At 40.5% G+C, this 17,479-nt stretch overlaps 1 protein-coding gene across 2 annotated transcripts in view; it reads right to left on the reverse strand.

Moving 5' to 3' along the window:
- The window catches only part of LOC119723671 (ribosomal biogenesis factor-like), a 55,287-nt gene that overhangs the window by 17,095 nt on the left and 20,713 nt on the right, over positions 1 to 17,479 (reverse strand). For both annotated transcript variants that reach the window (XM_038194455.1, XM_038194456.1), the window contains exon 3: positions 4,685 to 4,855. In XM_038194455.1, the coding sequence (XP_038050383.1) occupies positions 4,685 to 4,837 (153 nt within the window). In that variant the 5' untranslated portion in view covers positions 4,838 to 4,855. The remainder of the gene's footprint in view (positions 1 to 4,684; positions 4,856 to 17,479) is intronic.

Raw genomic sequence — 17,479 nt, forward strand, 5'->3', positions numbered from 1 at the left:
GAGGAAAGTGGTAAGAAATTTCTTCAGATCACACCACAGAACATCTAGAATCAATTTTTTTTTTTTCGGGGCCCTTAAGCGGGCCCCGAACCCCACGCCGTAAGGGCTTCGCGCTTGCATCGGTTCTGATCAAGGTACAAATGTCCGCCCCCCCCCCCCCCCCCCCCCCCCCACTTTTGAGAAGCGATTGATGCCCCTGCATGACGCCCCCCCATGAAATGTTCCAGCCCCCCCCCTAGCCCCCCCCCCCCCCCCACTGAAAAATTCCTGGCTACGCCACTGTATGGGGTTAAGGTATGGGGTACCCCTGGAAATATGACAAATATGCATAAAACATAAAAAGACGAATTTATGCCCACAGTTGCCTCAGAATCACTTTTATAGGCTCTAATTCTTTTATTTTCCTGAGAAGCCTCAAGACCTTCTGGTTTGGCATCTTCGGCACTTACATTTTGACGACAAGCACTGTCTAAATCTCTGCGGCCACTTATACTGACAGAGCATAGAACTAGCCCTATGGACAGAGTGCTGTGCATGCCCCCCTCTAGATGTCCCGGCCTAGCCTGTAGTTGTGAGGTGCAGTGGCTAGGCCTACATATTTTTGAAGCTTCTTGGCGAGTCAGTCAGCAAAAATGTAGTTTTCAATATTCTCATTCAAATCAAATTGTCAAAGTCACTTATTTCCACAGCCCTGAAAATTGCAAGGTCAGCACCCCTCTAACCAAGGAGAGACAAATATCCTCCATGATATACCCAGCAACCAAGACATCTTCATATTCTGTAAACCATGGTGTGGAGCATAATTGAAAACCATGTGTGGGCAGTGACATACAATTTCTTGGTCAAACCAAACCAGCATGACGTCTACAAGAAATACTTCCAATTATTGGCCAAATAAAAGACACAAATGTCATCAGCACAAATCAGAATGGACACCAGTTACAACATTTCAACTGTAAATGCAATTTGTGCTCAAGAAGTAATTCCAAACAGTACTTTTGTTATTAAGTTTCAATTTTGCACTAGTTGGTTTCCATTGAGCATCTAAGGAAGAATTGTAATTGGCTCTGCTGGTGTTTTTCTTTAGTGTCAATAAATGCATTGCAGAGTTGCTGACCACACCAAAGAGCAAACCAAAGGTCACAGAGCAAACCCAAGGTAAATTCACAGGGCAGGTTGATCAGCAAAGAGTCAGATTGCCACAGAAAAAAACACTATTGATATTAGGCCTGCGAGTATTCCGAGTAAAATCAATTTATTTTCAATTGATTGATCCTCAGTTTAGTTTGTTATGGTTTCAATTAATTGAATGAACAATTTATATAAGATTATGCGGACATGAATGTGTCAATAACTAATCATTCACTCACCTATTCAGAACATTGGTCATGACTGATTATCACAATGTATGTCTGTCTTTATGTCCGTACTTTCTTGTCAAAGAGATATCCGTGGATTTTGTTTGTTTGTTGGTCACAGATGGCCAGTCTAGTGTCCTCTTTTTAAAAGTCTCACTGACTGACTGACTGACTGACTGGTGACTGCTCTTTGTTCTGACACCCCTATGTTCCGACACCCCTATGTTCTGACAACCTGCACATAAGATTGCGTTACTCCCGGATGGGTTAGGGTTAGGGTTTAGGGTTAGGGTTAGGGATAGGAATATGAGCATTAGGAACACAGGTGTGTTGGAACATAGGTGTGTCGAAACATTGGTGTGTCGGAACATAGGTGTGTCGGAACATAGGTGTGTCAGAACAAAGGTGTGTCGGAACATAGAGGTGTCAGAACATAGGTGTGTCGGAACAAAGGTGTGTCGGAACATAGGTGTGTCGGAACATAGGGGTGTCGGAACATAGGCGTGTCGGAACATAGGTGTGTCAAAACAAAGGTGTGTCGGAACATAGAGGTGTCGGAACATAGGTGTGTCGGACCATAGGTGTGTCGGAACATAGGTGTGTCAGAACATAGAGGTGTCGGAACATAGGTGTGTCGGAACATAGGGGTGTCGGAACATACATGTAGGTGTGTCGGAACATAGGTGTGTCAGAACAAAGGTGTGTCGGAACATAGAGGTGTCGGAACAGTTACAGCCCGGTAGTCCGAAGGTTGGATAGTCCGAAGGCTCTTTAGTCCGAAGGGTCATTAGTCCGAAGGGTCATTAGTCCGAAGGTTCAATAGTCCGAAGGTTCGATAATCCGAAGGTTCGATAGTCCGAAGGGCCCATTAGTCCGAAAATAGAATAAGGTTAATTAATCCGAAGGTTCGATAGTCCGAATAGACAATGGGGTTTGATAGTCCAAATCGACAATAAGGTTCAATAGTCCGAATAGATGATAAGGTTCGATAGTCCGAATGTACGGTAGGATTCGATAGCCCGAATTGAGAATAAGGTTCGAAGGTCCGAATGGGCAATACGGTCCGTCAGTATGACACTTCGGACTTTCGGACCTTACTCTTGATTCGGACTGTTGGACCTTATTGTCGATTCGGACTATCGGACCTTATTGTCGATTCGGACTATCGGACCTTATAGTCTTTTCGGACTATCAAACCTTATTGTCAATTCGGAATAATGAACCTTCGGACTAATTAACCTTATTTTCGTTTCGGACTACTGAACCTTCGGACTGATTAACTTTATTCTAAATTCGGACTATCGAACCTTCAGATAAATGAACCTTCGGACTAATGAACCTTCGGATTAATGAACCTTTGGACTATTGCATCAAATGTTCGGATTAACGAACCTTATTTCATTTTCGGACTAACGAACCCCCTTTTATGGGAATTTTGTGCATTCGGACTATCGAACCTTCGGACTATCGAACCTTCGGACTATCGGACCTTCGGGCAGCCCCCGTTGGAACATGGGTGTGTCGGAACATAGGGGTGTCGGAACATAGGTGTGTAACCGACTGACTGACACTGATCAACTGACTCACTGAATGTCAGTGTCACTTGTGATCTGGGTAGCGCTATCGTATAGGATTACCCCATGGCATTAATGAATGGGCTAATAATCTGGCCCATCGTGGAGACCACATGCATGAAAAGACTTCAAGTGAAAAGCCATTAAGAATCAAATGAATAGAATTCTGTGCATTCTGGGACCAGCTTTGCTTGCCTCATCTTGTTAGGTTGATTGGCTTGAGAATTGTTGTACTCTTGCACCTTCGGGAGACAGAACTCTTCAATTTGACTTTGTCGGTGGTCTTCACTTTGCCAGTTTACAACCAACCAAACTGAGACCGCAGGACACCACTCACTCGCCTGCCATCTGCAACCCGTCTTTCACCAGCCTTCAAGACGCTGTTATTCCTTGGATTACCCAATTAATATTTAATTTATAGCTCAATTAGGACGAACTTCAAAGCAATCTCAATCTTGGATGATTCTCCTGAGTCCCCCAGTCAACATTTTCCTAATCTTGGCCGCTCACACCTCCCCAAGGGCATTGCTTCGGGCATGGTCATGGTGCAGCTAGCACATTTTTGTAGGGTTGGATATTTATAAGCTAATATTATCCAACCCTGTGACATATTTCTGGCCCTTTGGAGGACTAAAGATATTTGTTTGCAAAATTCAAGGCTGATTGAGAATGCAATGAAATATTTCTCCCCCATGATGTAGAATGACACAAAGCACGAAAGCACATGAGGGCAAGTTGACTCAGAAATCTAAACCAACTTTGATTGCTTGTTGAACATTTCTCATATTTCTCTTCAATCAGATTTGAAGTTATACATTTGATGCATTTTGCCATGCGTGAATGTTGCTAAGGGCAAATTAAGATTATCGTAGAGCATGCTGATCAAGGACATAAGCAAGAATGTTCAAGCATGGTGCCTCTCTCATCATACCAACGCAGCTAGGCAGGTATTTTTGAAATGACTGTATTACAGCAGTGCAGGGTTTAAATAGAGAAGTAAATCATGGTGGTAGTCCTGGCAGGCATAACATCGCGAGTGTTCAGTGTGCAAAAAAGTTTTTAGTACTGCACTCTAGTCCTTTTCCATGTGTGACAAATATCCTGAAATATGCAGAAGGGCAATTCCACGGTTACTCGCGCTACATTTTTGATGTACTTTTGAGATTCCTTGGGCTGTAATTACCTTACTGAAAAGGTTTAATAACTGTTATCCCCATGGTAGATAGAGTAGACCTAGACCTTCCTAAGCACCAAAGATGACATCCAGAAAAATGTGTTATGCATGATAAACAAGTCACAAAATCAGTTACGAAAATGTAACGTGAGTAACCGATTTTGTGCATCTTGTTTATCATACATAACACATTTTTCTGGATGATGATGTTGTTGCTTTAAGTTGATGTCAAGGCTTGATTCCTGCTTCATGTATCATCCTTACAAAAGCGTACAAATTGCGGATTTCGACTTCAACTCTAGCTACTTTAAAAAGCCTCCAACAGACCAAAATCCAAGGAAGTTTCTTTTTTAAACCTAGCTCTTTTGCAATGTTCTTAATGAATTTCTGAAAACTTCAGGAATTTTTCAAAACCTTAATTCCAACTGGTAAATTTATAGAATGTACCTTTTGATACAGCACCTCCCAATCAATAGTTCAACCCCCCTCCAAAGGCCAAAATATCTACGAAAAGCAACAACCAACAAACCGTTGAAAAAATCAACATTATCACTAATAGTAACCATGCCAACACTCACCCTCTTCAGGTTTGTGGAGACTACTTTGGCTTTGTGCTTTGCCTTGGTGGCTTTGTGCTGCGATACTTTGAAGGCTTTGTGGGTTGCCGGCTGCTTTTCACTGGTCCCCTTCGCCTTGACCAACTGGCTCTTCTGTTTCTTGGCTTTGCCCATTCTACCGCTGGCTCAAACCTTTGGGAATAAAAATGGCAGGCAATCTAAAATTCAACTACAAATATGGATTGCATTGTTAAAATAGTAAACATTTTAAATGTAATTCTCAATTTTATTTATTAGCATCTAAAACCGGCAGTTCCTGAAAATTGCACAGGCAATTTAGTTGGAAAGCCTTATAATAATAATAATAATAATAATAATCGGCATTTAAGAATGCTCATTATTAGTAAACTAAATCACAGCGCTTACAGTATTATTATTACCCCTGATCATTGGGCCAATTAAACATTCCGAATACCATCTCAGCTCCCTGCGGAGTATACAGCTGGATGCTGCCTGTTAGCTTAAGCAAGCTTATTCAATCACAATAACCATCTCTGCCCTCACAGGTACCCATTTACTCCTGGGTGGAGAGAAGCAATGAGTGACAAAGCGCCTTGCTCAAGGGCACACGCACCATGACCCCGGCTGGACTTGAACCCACAACCCGCATCTTTACCCACAGACCACAAATCCAGTGCCCTTAACCACGAGGCCACAGCACTCCACTCCAAGCCTTCAGAAAACTATATAGAGATTATGATAAAAGTTCAGTTGTTGAAGAATTAAACTCCAAAACTACTTTCCAGAGAAAACCTAGATAGGGACTGGATACCCAAACCACATTATTGGCATATGTGGGATGTGAACCCAAGCCACAGAGGTAAAGGGTAAAAAAGAATAGCACTACACCAATCAGACTCTCCTTTGCAGAAAGTTTTTTTCACAAAAACTCAATATTAAAGCCTTAAAAAGTTTAACACACTAAGCAATTCCAAATTTGACAGTAGATGACAAGTTCGTAATTGTCAATCTTCAGAACAGAAGACCTGCTGTTTTATTTTCAAATAAATACAGTCCCTCTCTGGCCAGCAATTTCAACAAGACCAGCCCAGCGGTCAAAATAAATCAAGTGACTGTTTCTTGACAGTTGAGTGCTCCCTGCCTTCATAACTCAGGATTGACTGGCTGTGATTGTTATGAAATCTGATACAGCTATGCTTTGACTGTAGGAGATTGATAAGCCAGCTGTGTCTACCAGTCGCCTGCTTTTGTCTGTTGATTGAATTTGACTGTTACAGTGCCTACAAGAAATATGATCTGACTGTTGGTGACTAGCCTGTGTAATAAAGCATGGCAGGGGAACGGGATTGAATTTTTGATTGTCTGTGACTGGTCAAACAAAAGGAAGGTTTATTTACAGGTATATGCCTTTTATTTCCAATTATCCACGATCTTGTAAGAAAAAAACCACACTGTTTCGGCTTTTTACTCAGTTAGCATAATATTACGGCAGATACATGTAGGTGATGGGATTGTGCCTTTGATGATACAAGCATGGCATTTGGCACACAGAGTACGTCATGAGAAAGATATTTGGCTACAGGGCCATCGCATACTTGTCCTTTGAACAAATATAGGAAGCATAACAAGCAATGGCAGCCATTTTGACAATTTTGAAACTTGCTTCTCACTCTATATCAAAGGACAAATTTGCGATGGCATAGCCAAATATCTTTCTCATGACACACTCTGACTGTGTGCCAAATGCCATGCTTGTATCATCAATTCCCCCAAATATTTCCCCTATCTGTACCACTATAAGTACCGGTATTTGATTTCTCTTTTCTTTTCATCGTGAATAATTGCAAAAACAGTTTGACAGATGCAGCTGCAGTCTTTTAAATTGGAAAAAGTACCTTTCTTGTACAAAAAAAGGAAGATAATCAGTATATAAAAATTTGACATTCGTGAGAACGACATCGCCTTTTACTGATCACATTTTTCCAAGTCAATTCCCTACGGAAATCAAAAGTAGTCTGAGCCCACTTAAAAAGGATCACTCCCTCAAAGACTGTGAATCAAGTTCTGTTATTGTTATTTTAGTCCAACCTTCCCCACCCTGGGTGGGAAATCCGCACAGGAATCATGAAAATGTTTCTAATCCTCCATTTTGCACTTCATCGATGAAAACATCAAAGCGCACGAACGGACGAAGGGAATTGGCCCTTAGGGGAATCACGCTCTGAGGGAACAAACAGTGACAGGGGTGCGCACAGGGGGGCAGACCAAGGTTCCCGCAGTGGGCCAATTATTTCATTTTAGCCCAGATTGGACCAAAGATATTATTTCAGATTCACAGGGTTTTTATCCCAAGGCAACAAAGAGAACAGCAAATCACGGACCTTATGGTCCAGGCCTGAATCAGGCTGAAATGGTATGCATACTTTAGGGTTTGGCCAAGAAAATCTAGCACTGACAAATGTACCAGCAGCTAGAATCTTTTGTTCACAACTTTCTTCCAAAGAAAAGTTTGGATGAAAAAAACCCACAATGAATTCACACTACATGTACATGAAAAACATAGAGTCCAATCAAACTAGCTGCAGAACTGCAAGCAAGTGCAACAACTTCTGAGTTTTACAGAGGCAGCTGCTAAACACTAGTCTGAGTATCAGCCGTTATCCACGGAGTTTTACAGAGGCAGCTGCTAAACACTAGTCCGAGTATCACCCGTTATCCACGGAGCCAAGTCTCCTGTATAACGTCTAATATGTCAGAGCATGCAGATTTATGGGATTCACGCCTCTGCCAATCGGAGTCGACTTTACTACATCGTGACGTCATTTCATTCCCAAATCAGGACTAAACATGTGATTGGTCAATTCGAATGCAGTGTTTTGTAATACTGACAACAGCCGGGTGCGTATCACGTACATGTAACAATATACAGAGTGCGTGACCACAGCCTTTGTTGCTGTGTCTAGGTTATTTTTTTTTATCCATGTCTATGATGACGCGACAACGATGAATGACCGAAGACCTGATATAGAAAGCTCCCGCTGATTGGTCAAAATCTAGAGGTCAAGATGCAGTTATCTTGCATAATTTTGCCATGGTCTATTACATACACTAGCTAAACACAGGATTGTGCTTATAATTGCAGAAAGTATTTGCTTTGCAAAAACAGATTTACCAGGGACATTGCTATACTGACCAGTGCTCTAGTACTGTCACTGAAGTGATTTTCTAGGTAAAAGTAACAAGAATGCAGGGAAGGTGTGTCACCAGCCTTACTACCTTTGCAGGCCTGACAAGTTTTCTATTAAACATCTGAGGTATAAATACTTTCTTATTTAGATTCCTGAAATGGCAGGCAGAATGCCAACAAACTTCCTGAATTGGCCATTGTGTCCAGTCTCATAAATCATAAATTATTGTCATTGTTGATATTTTTTTTTCTCTTGTGGGACTTACAGAAACCAGGTCAGCCAAACTGGCCTCTGGTATGGCAACGTTTATCATCTTTTTTGATATTGTCAGGATGATTGTGAGGGGGACAAAAGACAAGAAAAAAGGCCCGGACGAACCGGCATAACTTCAAACGTTGGGGAGGCTATGCGCCTCGGGCTAATGACAGCTCCTCTTCAGTAAAAGTTCAGTTCCAGTTTAGCCTATGAGGGGAACCATTTTTATTAATCAACCAACCCACAAGGATTCAACAATACCACTTTTATGATTCCACATGGGAAAAAAACACAAAAATTTTAAAAGCATGGGACTGGACAAATGAAAACACGTATAGGAAATGGATTGGAAAGGAATGTGGGTTTGGTGTTCACCGTGGAATCCAATGTCATGGCGACAGTTGGGTGGAAATTTCCCTCTAAGGGGGCATATTCTAACTTCAAACAATATGAAATACAAAACCTGACATTGAAAGGTGGAGGGATCAATCCCCTTGCATGACATGATTTGGCTTCGAGGTGAGCCAAGCCTAGTTCAAGAGTCCAAAATTTGAAATATTTTGTGGTAACACTTAAGAAAAATGCAGAAACTTACATGTATACATGTAAGTCACAATGGAGAGGGTTGTGTGATTAAGGTTTTCAATCCATCTCTAACTTCCATAAAATGGGTGCATACCTATGTTCCCCAATACCTATGTTCCCCAACCCTAACCCAAACTCTCTAACCCTAATCCTAACCTTAACCCTAAGGATTTTTGGGAACATAGGTATTGGGGAACATCAGGTAGACCCCTTTATATAGACTGTTGATCATGTGTCCATTACACAACACCATAATGGAACCAAGACCAAGGCTTATACCACATTTGTTAGACCTCACTTAGAGTACAGCTCGGCTGCTTGGGATCCATATACACAAGATCAGATAACGCAGATTGAAGCTGTCCAACGTAGAGGAGCAAGATTTGTGTTCAGAGACTACGACTACAAGAGCAGCCCATCTGCTATGATCTCAGCACTGAAATGGGATACTCTCTCATTGAGAAGAAAGGAACACCGCCTCAACGTCTTCAACAATGGAATACACGGTCACCTGGCCCTCCCGGCAAGAACCATCTTACGCCCGACCACACGCTCATCTAGATTCTCAAACGCTAACACCTTCCTCAGACTACAAGCAAGAAAGGACTGTTATAAATACTCCTTTTTTCCAAGGACTGTAACCGAGTGGAATCAATTACCTGTGAATATTACATCGATCACTGACAAACTATCCTTCAAGCAACAACTGTACAAGCACTTAAGAAACTAGAATCATCCATGCGCACTCACAACCCTGCTCGGTTTACTCCAACTGCAACGCAACAAGGAGTGTTGAGCAGTATTGATGCAGATGCAGATGCTCGGTCATGAGAGGTGGGAGGGGCTAAGCAATGCAAATCGGGGTGGGGGTTAACCTTTGTCTGTTGATGTGTCTGTTACACAATACCATAATGGATCTAGCCTGGTGATGAGAGGTGGGAGATAAGCAATCAAAAAGGGGGGGGGGGGGACCCAGTCAATTATAGAAGCAAAGCCTTCTCGATATCATGCACTCATTCCAAAAACAGGGCAAGATGTGTGTCCCCCCCCCCACCAACCCTCAACATGACTGCCAGTATGTTTACAATTAAGGATTTCAACCCTCCTCCCCGGGCACATGGATGCTACACCACATGGATACCCCCAACCCATCCCCCATCTTTGAAATTATTTTATGTCCAAAATCTATGACCAGCAAATGCAAAATACTCTCCGTCATTATTTTGCCCAGCACAACAGCTTGACCAAGGATAACCTTGCACAAGAGACTTGTCAATACAATAAACTACAAGTCGCATTCCTGAGTTATAAATACAGTCAACAAACACCTATAACCGACACTCGCAATATGTGGACAGCTGGTCATAAATTCATACCGTCATTTTTATGTGAATTTTTATATTCAATTGAACATCGGCGAAAATGAATGAGCGCTTAAACTGAAAGAGTAGAGTACCCATCTGTAAGATATTGAAGGTATAAAAAAATGGCCATGAGAATTGGGTGTAAATGTAGGTGCAGGGAACAATATCCTCACAAGATTAAAACGAAAAAAAATATTAAAATAGAATATTCAACAAGTCTTTTACATCTATAAGTATGGCAGATAGGTGATGGGATTGTGCCTTTGATGATACAAGCATGGCATTTGGCACACAGTCAGAGTATGTCATGAGGAAGATATTTGGCTATAGGGCCATCGCACAGTTGTCCTTTGAATGCAGCCATTTTAAAATGTGAAAATTTTGAAAATTGCTTGTTATTCTACTTTTATTTTTTCAAAGGACAACTCTGTGATGGCCATATCCAAATATTTTTCTTAAGGCATACTCAGACTGTATGGCAAATGCAAAGCTTGAGTAACTCCAGCTCCAATGCTCATCAGGAATTCGACATATAGATCAAATTCCCGATGAGCATTGGAGCTGGAGTTACTCAAGCTACCAAATGCCATGCTTGTATCATCAACGGCACAATTCCCCCAAACATTTCCATTCTCTGCCCCACTATATTTACAGTGGAAAGTAAAGGAAACAAATCTTGGAGTTGGACCTTCAAACGTGATTGTTGGATTGGTTTGTGTAAGCTGTTGCCAATTTATGGACCTGCCAAGGACAGAAATTTGTTAAGCACAGAAAGTTATCTGCTTAGCAAAAACTGGTTACCAACCAAAACCCAATGTGATGTATATTGCTAATGACTGGCTCTCAGCTCATGCTTAAAACAGAAATCTGCTAAGCAGACGCAGCATTCAGCTTAGAAACACCATGGAATCAGGCCCTTGGCCATGTCCGCAGGTGTTGACAATTAGTACAAGTCCTTACACAGTTTGTCACGTTCGGTCAATTTTGACGCTGTTTTTTTGGTCATTTTTACAACCTCCAACTCCTTGCATCCCTGAGGCAATGGTTTATTAACTTTACTGATCTGGTCATTAACACCCCTTCCAGTCATGTAATATCGTGTACTAATTTCATACAGGTGTCGAACCAGGATAATCTTTTGAGGAACGTGTTTTGGCAAAAAAAATGAGAATTAACGCCGCAGGGAATTCGGAAGCAGGGTCAATTGAGGTCAACTTCTTGGAGTAGTCCAAATTATCAAGCTCCCTGCAAAAACATTTTGTGTTCAAAAACAAATTGGTCAGCCCAAAACAGCATAGATCAAGACCAAACCTTTTTATGTGGGTAAGAAAAGGAACTTTTGAGGATCCGAATACTTGAGTTTTTTTTTTAATTGGAGGCATTCGGGACAAAATGGGAAGGGTTATACATGTTAATGCAGAATGCCAACACTGCACCTCTCTGTTGACAATCTTTTTTTAATTTTTAATTCTACACAAGTTAGAATGGGATGTTTATAGAGAAATGCAATAATTTCCAGCCACATTTGAAGTTACTAGCCTTTGCATTTGGTAAAATACTACAAATAAATGTGGGGGTTGAGAGAGAAAGAAAACAAACTTGACCATCAGCTCAATTTCAGGCGAGCCTGCATCTTCAGCTGTTGAATGATTTGACACACAAACAAAAGGAACTGGAAGTGAAAGTAAAACACCCAAACTATAAGAGTATAAGACCATCTGTTGTTCTGTCTGGGAAATTCTGGTGATTTTTCAAGTTTTCATTGGACAAGGATTGATAGGAGTGTTCAGGAAACATGTCTGCCCTTGGGTCTCAAAGTCAAGGCGGAGGAGTAGGGCTCTCTATATGTCAAGATCATCAAGAGTGGGGTCCATCCGATGTTATCCTTATGTTCCCTGGTCTCTATGCTCCCCAGTCCTTAGGGTTAGGGTTAGGGTTGGGGCACATATGTACACACCCGTCCCTATGTTTCCCAGTCCCTAAGGGCTGGGGTTAAGGTTAGGGTTGGGGAACATAGGACTAGGGAATATAGGGACTAGGGAATATAGGGACTAGGGAATATAGGGACTGGGAAATATTGGGGGCTGGGGAACATAGGGACTGGGAAACTAGGAACTAGGGAAACTAGGTATGCACCCATCAAGAGAATGTACAGTCTTCTTGTAATCTTCTTAGGTCTATATTCCAGGCTTGACCTTGCCTAACTGATACAATCAATTCAAGTCAGGCCTCCTATTCTGTGCAGGTTGTTCTTTTTTCTTAATCTGAGTTCCTGAAAATATGCAGCAATTGTCAAAAACCTGTTTGTCCACACGCAAGTCTATGAGATATGGTCAACACAATAGCACTGCATGCACAAAGAACTGCAGTAATTGTAATTAGGTCTACATGACTGCCATAGAGGTGGAGAAACTAGTTTTTGACAGGTGCATACCTATGTTCCCCTATTCCCATGTTCCCCAACACCTATGTTCTCCAATACCTATATGTTCCCCAATACCTATGTTCCCCAATACCTATGTTCCTCAACCATAACCCTAACCCTAACATTCTAACCCTAACCCTAACCCTGAGGATTTTGGGGAACATAGGTACTGGGGAACATCGGGTAGACCCCATTTTTGACCGTTCTTCTGTAAAAGGCCACTATTTCTTAACTTGCGCTTTATTTTCAACGCCCTTTTCACCATATGTGACCAAAATCTTGTAGTTAAGGAACATCTTAAAACAATTTCAACATGTCTCTTCAATTTTGAGAAATTTGCCTCTTGAAAAGCGTAAACTTTTTTGGGACCACCCTGCACTGGTACACATGTTTAGTCTCAACTCTCTCAGTACTATTGTATCAACTGCAGCAAATAAAACTGAAAATCAAGTACAGTTAACTGCAGCAAATAAAACTGAGAATCAGGTACAGTCTACAGAAAGTATTTTTCTCTGAATACTGGCAAATTTGAAATTGCCATCAATCCTCAGTGTCCTACAGTGACTTGAAAGCCTCTACTTGGATTAATTTGTGTAGGCTTTAATCAAAACCCATGCTTAAAATCTCAGTTATTCAAGCCTAAGCAAAAAATCTATTCTTCGACATGGTAAAAAAATCTGCCCTAGCTTGCAACAGAAACTGGAAAAGCCCACTTTATGACATCCTGAAGGAAAGACTGGGTGTGCCATAAAATGATTGAACAGGATAAAATAGAACACTTTTATTTGGCTTTGAAAACAAACAAGACATAAGCATCAAATTACTGGGCTCACCCATGACATTTAAGAACCGCAATCACCAAAATGCAACATTTTGCAACACTGATTGAAACCAGACATAGCCAATCCCGAATCCTGTTCTATTAATGAAGATCCATGCAAATAAAAACCATGCAGTAAAGGTTAAAGACAGCCCACTTTAAAAAAAAAAAAAAAATTGGCCAAAAATAATTTGTCCAGAATTTTCCAATGCTGCAAGCAAAACAAAATCACATTATTAATTTCCTAAATTTAATAAAACAGTTATTAGCTAATTGGTTATATTCCAAGAAGACAGTAAAAAGCAGCACTCAAAACTGGTCCAGTGTAGTTTACACATAGCTGCAAACAGTGGTTTACGTTCAGATAAATAGATTCAAGTTACAAAGCTAAACAATGTCCCAATATAAAGCTCCCCCTTGAAACAAAAGAATGTGAAGGCTACAAAAGCACAAAACCCGGCTGGGGGGACAACAATAGCTGATGAAAATCTTGTGGATTCTGATAAAACTTTTGTAGGGTCCTTCCATGGTAAAAACCTTGCAAGATTCACAGCTCACAGAGACAGAAACACAGACATGCAAAATTGACTTTGATGATAGATATATTGGTCATAAACAGACACTAATTGGTGTGAGGGTTTCACTTTATGGCCGCAAGAGTAAACTGTGCCATAAATATCCCAATGGTCAAATCAGTCTACTTGATAACTCACAGTTTTATGGTGAACGCAGACATGTAATGTGTTAGGCAGCTTTCCAAGGTTGGCCCCCAACCTCCCTCATACACAATTTAAAGCTGGTAGAATTGGAAACAAATCCATGGGTCATTCTATATTTGTAGGGTCTAAAGTGTGACATTTTTCATGTCCCCGTTACTTCTAAACTTTTTGATTTGCCATTCATGTTATACGTGTAACAATACCATTAAGGAGACACATTATCGTAATTTCTTCGCACAATGGGAGACATCGGTCATTAGGGAGACATTTTCATGTCTCCCTAATGTTACAGCCCCCCTTTAGAGGCAAAATTTTGCCATCGCAATTAGATTATATTTGTTGCTTGTGGTCTAATTAGTAAACATACTGAAATTCGTGGAAAAAGGACAAGGAAATATTGGGTTAGGGCACATTTAAGTTTGAAAACTTTTGTGCACAAATCTATGGGGATGTCTCCCAAATGTCCAATCCAGGGTAATAATTATTATTATTATTATTTTTTTTTTTTGGGGGGGGGGGGGAGAGTTAAGTAGTTTGCTATTCATAATCACTCTTGGAAGAGTGACTCCAGAAGTACACAATCCCTGATGTCAGATATGACAGGGACAGAAAAAGGGGACCCTTTACCAGAATGTCTTTGATTCAAATGTTCACCTTTTTTTCATTACACTGAAAACCAAAATCCAGCAAATAAAAGTCGCAATCCAACACTAAGGTCTGTCAAATCAAATATTGCAAATCTGAACATTGATCGAAACACTATTTCTTAATTCTGAAGCCTCACTGTTGGGTTGTCAGATGGAGTAGGTCCCAATAGACTATTTGAAGGGTTTTAAAGTCATATTTCAGTGCTGAGGAAAAGACAAAATCGATCAGTTCAACTGAAGATTTTTACTGCAAGTTGGTCACAAATTGCACATTTCTTGAGGCAAATCTAGAATGCATTCTTCAGGAATCAATGTCCATTGTTATAAGAACAAATGTTTAGCATAAATTAATGGACCGCTGTTAACCTGGCTTCATTCAGTTTTAATCTGATAAATCTGACTTATTCCCCTGGAGAAATACAAGAACTGACAGCTTTCTAAAGGCTTTTTGCTTAAAAATAATAAAAACTGACATATCCATGGAAGTCTGGACTACATTTAGAGAAGTGCTCTGTGCATGGCCCAGTTCTACTCAAATGTGTTGATCAATCGTGTGACAGAATGTTCCCGGTGTATTCAGCATGACTTCATGAAAATGCAAGTTAGATTAATTCTGCAAGAACTGGAGACTGTAGTTTAACTTCTGAATGATTACCTCCACTTTATCGGATTTTGTTGGTTGGTTGGTGTGTTGGTTCCTCTGTTAACAAGCTAACTCAAAAAGTTATGGACGGATTTGCATGAAATTGTTCTTAGGGGTGGTCCTTGGTACAAGTACAAAAAGATTAGATTTTGGAAGTGATTCGGATTTTTTAAGGATTCTTCACCAGTTATGTGATTATTTCTTTTGGGTGTACTGACAATATAGCGGAAAATTATTTAGCCTTGGGCGGAGGTTTGCGCTCTCTGAAGTGCTTGAAATCCAGTTGACTTTGATAAGGATGTTAATTGTTTGTCCATTGGGTAATGAAGTTGCATTCAAACTACAATGCAACGATAACACAAGCACATGCACCATTATTTTATATACATATATTGTCATTGTTCTACAGAAGGGTGAAAAAAAACAATGAACAAATAGAAATGCACTCGATTTGGACTCCCGAGTACTGGAGTCGAGTACCGAGTACCAAACCATCGAGTCCGTGCAAACTTCGAGAACAAAGAGTTGAGTACGGGCCAAGTCCAAATAACTTTTGAGTACTGATAGTCGAGTTCGGGCCGAGCACTTGTGTGTACTCGAGTTGTACTCGAGTACGAGTACTAGTACGAGTGCTCCAACACTGAAATTTGGACACAAACAAAAACTTTAAATTGAAAAAAAAAGGGCATCTCAAAATATATTAGGGTTGAGGCTTGGACTTTCAAAGACCAACTCCTTACCTCTGTGTTGATGACTGTCAGTAAAATTAGATTGAAGACTAAAGAATGGGCTTGACGATGTCAATGATTTAATGAACTTTAAAAAAAATAGTGCCAAGATAATAACATTTGATGTCAGCATGGTTATAAATAGTACTGTACAAAGCTCTCTATTTTTTCCAGAGCTTGGAGGAAGTGTTCATGTGAATAGGTCTTTTAAAGGTAAAAAGTTCAAAATCAATAAATCCACTCAAGTTGAAATACCTTTATTTCAACATTTCAAGATTCAAGACCACCTGCCCACTAAATAAAAAAAATGTTGAATTCATGACCAATAAAGTCTTCAGTTCAAGTTACAAGCAATAATTCTGGAAGAAAACCTGATGACTTGCCACCATAAAAACGTACCCCATGGAACTCACCCTTTCAACAACCCCTGAAATAATGAATGGGCAAATGTAATTAATAACCAATGCATGGACTGGTAATAGTGCTTCCTTTATGGGCCCAGGACCCCTGACGCTCATTAAGAATTTTCACATGAGAGGAAACCTGCCAACCTGAACGGATCCAGCGCATATTTCAGAGCTAATTTATGCCATCTTGGGGAGTGTGACAGCTGTACATTTGGCGAGTAATTTCTTCTAGACTTTTTTTACCAATGTGCTGGAGGAAATATTCTGACCCCATAGGCTCAAAGGCTTGCTATAAATACCATGGAACTGCAGAGCAAAAAGGAACATGAAATACAACTTCCTAATCCTACTTGAGCTGGCTCTTAAAGTGCTCTCAAGTTCAACTTTGCAAACCCTGTGGCCACATTCAAGCCAGAAGTCATAAGTTGATTTTCAAACTGACACCCAGATTTATAATTTGAATCACGGTGTTTGTAAATCAACATTGACAAGATCTTGGTAATAACAATTTGAGTTTGAGACTGTAAGTAGTAAACTCATAGACCAGAAATTGTCCACAAATAAAAATTGTAGCCTATATTTCATTCCATAGCTCAGAATAGCTGATTCAATGACTCCAAACTCGAAATTGATGTTTAAATGATGATCTTTTGCTAAAAACAAATGCCGTAAGGGCTTCGCCCTTCGTGCTCGCATTAGTTCTGATCAAGGTATGCCCCCACCTACTTTCGAGAAGTGATTGACCCCCTTGTAACAAAGGGTAACAATAAGGACGTTTTCATAATCGCAAGGTGTTAAATGTGTGCAATTGACATTTCAACTTAAAGCCTTATAGTTATAGCCTTCGAGACTATTAAAGCAATAGGCCAGATGTTGCATGCAAATAAACACAATCAATTTCTAAAATTGAAAAGAAAATGCCCATTGGAAGTCAACTAGCCATGCTGATGGGCATAACACATGCAGCTTATCTGCTCAAAGCATTTACCAAATTCATCCCACTTCCCACTCCCA

The sequence above is a fragment of the Patiria miniata genome, unplaced genomic scaffold, assembly GCF_015706575.1.
Source record: "Patiria miniata isolate m_02_andy unplaced genomic scaffold, ASM1570657v1 HiC_scaffold_17, whole genome shotgun sequence".
NCBI classification, from domain to species: domain Eukaryota; kingdom Metazoa; phylum Echinodermata; class Asteroidea; order Valvatida; family Asterinidae; genus Patiria; species Patiria miniata.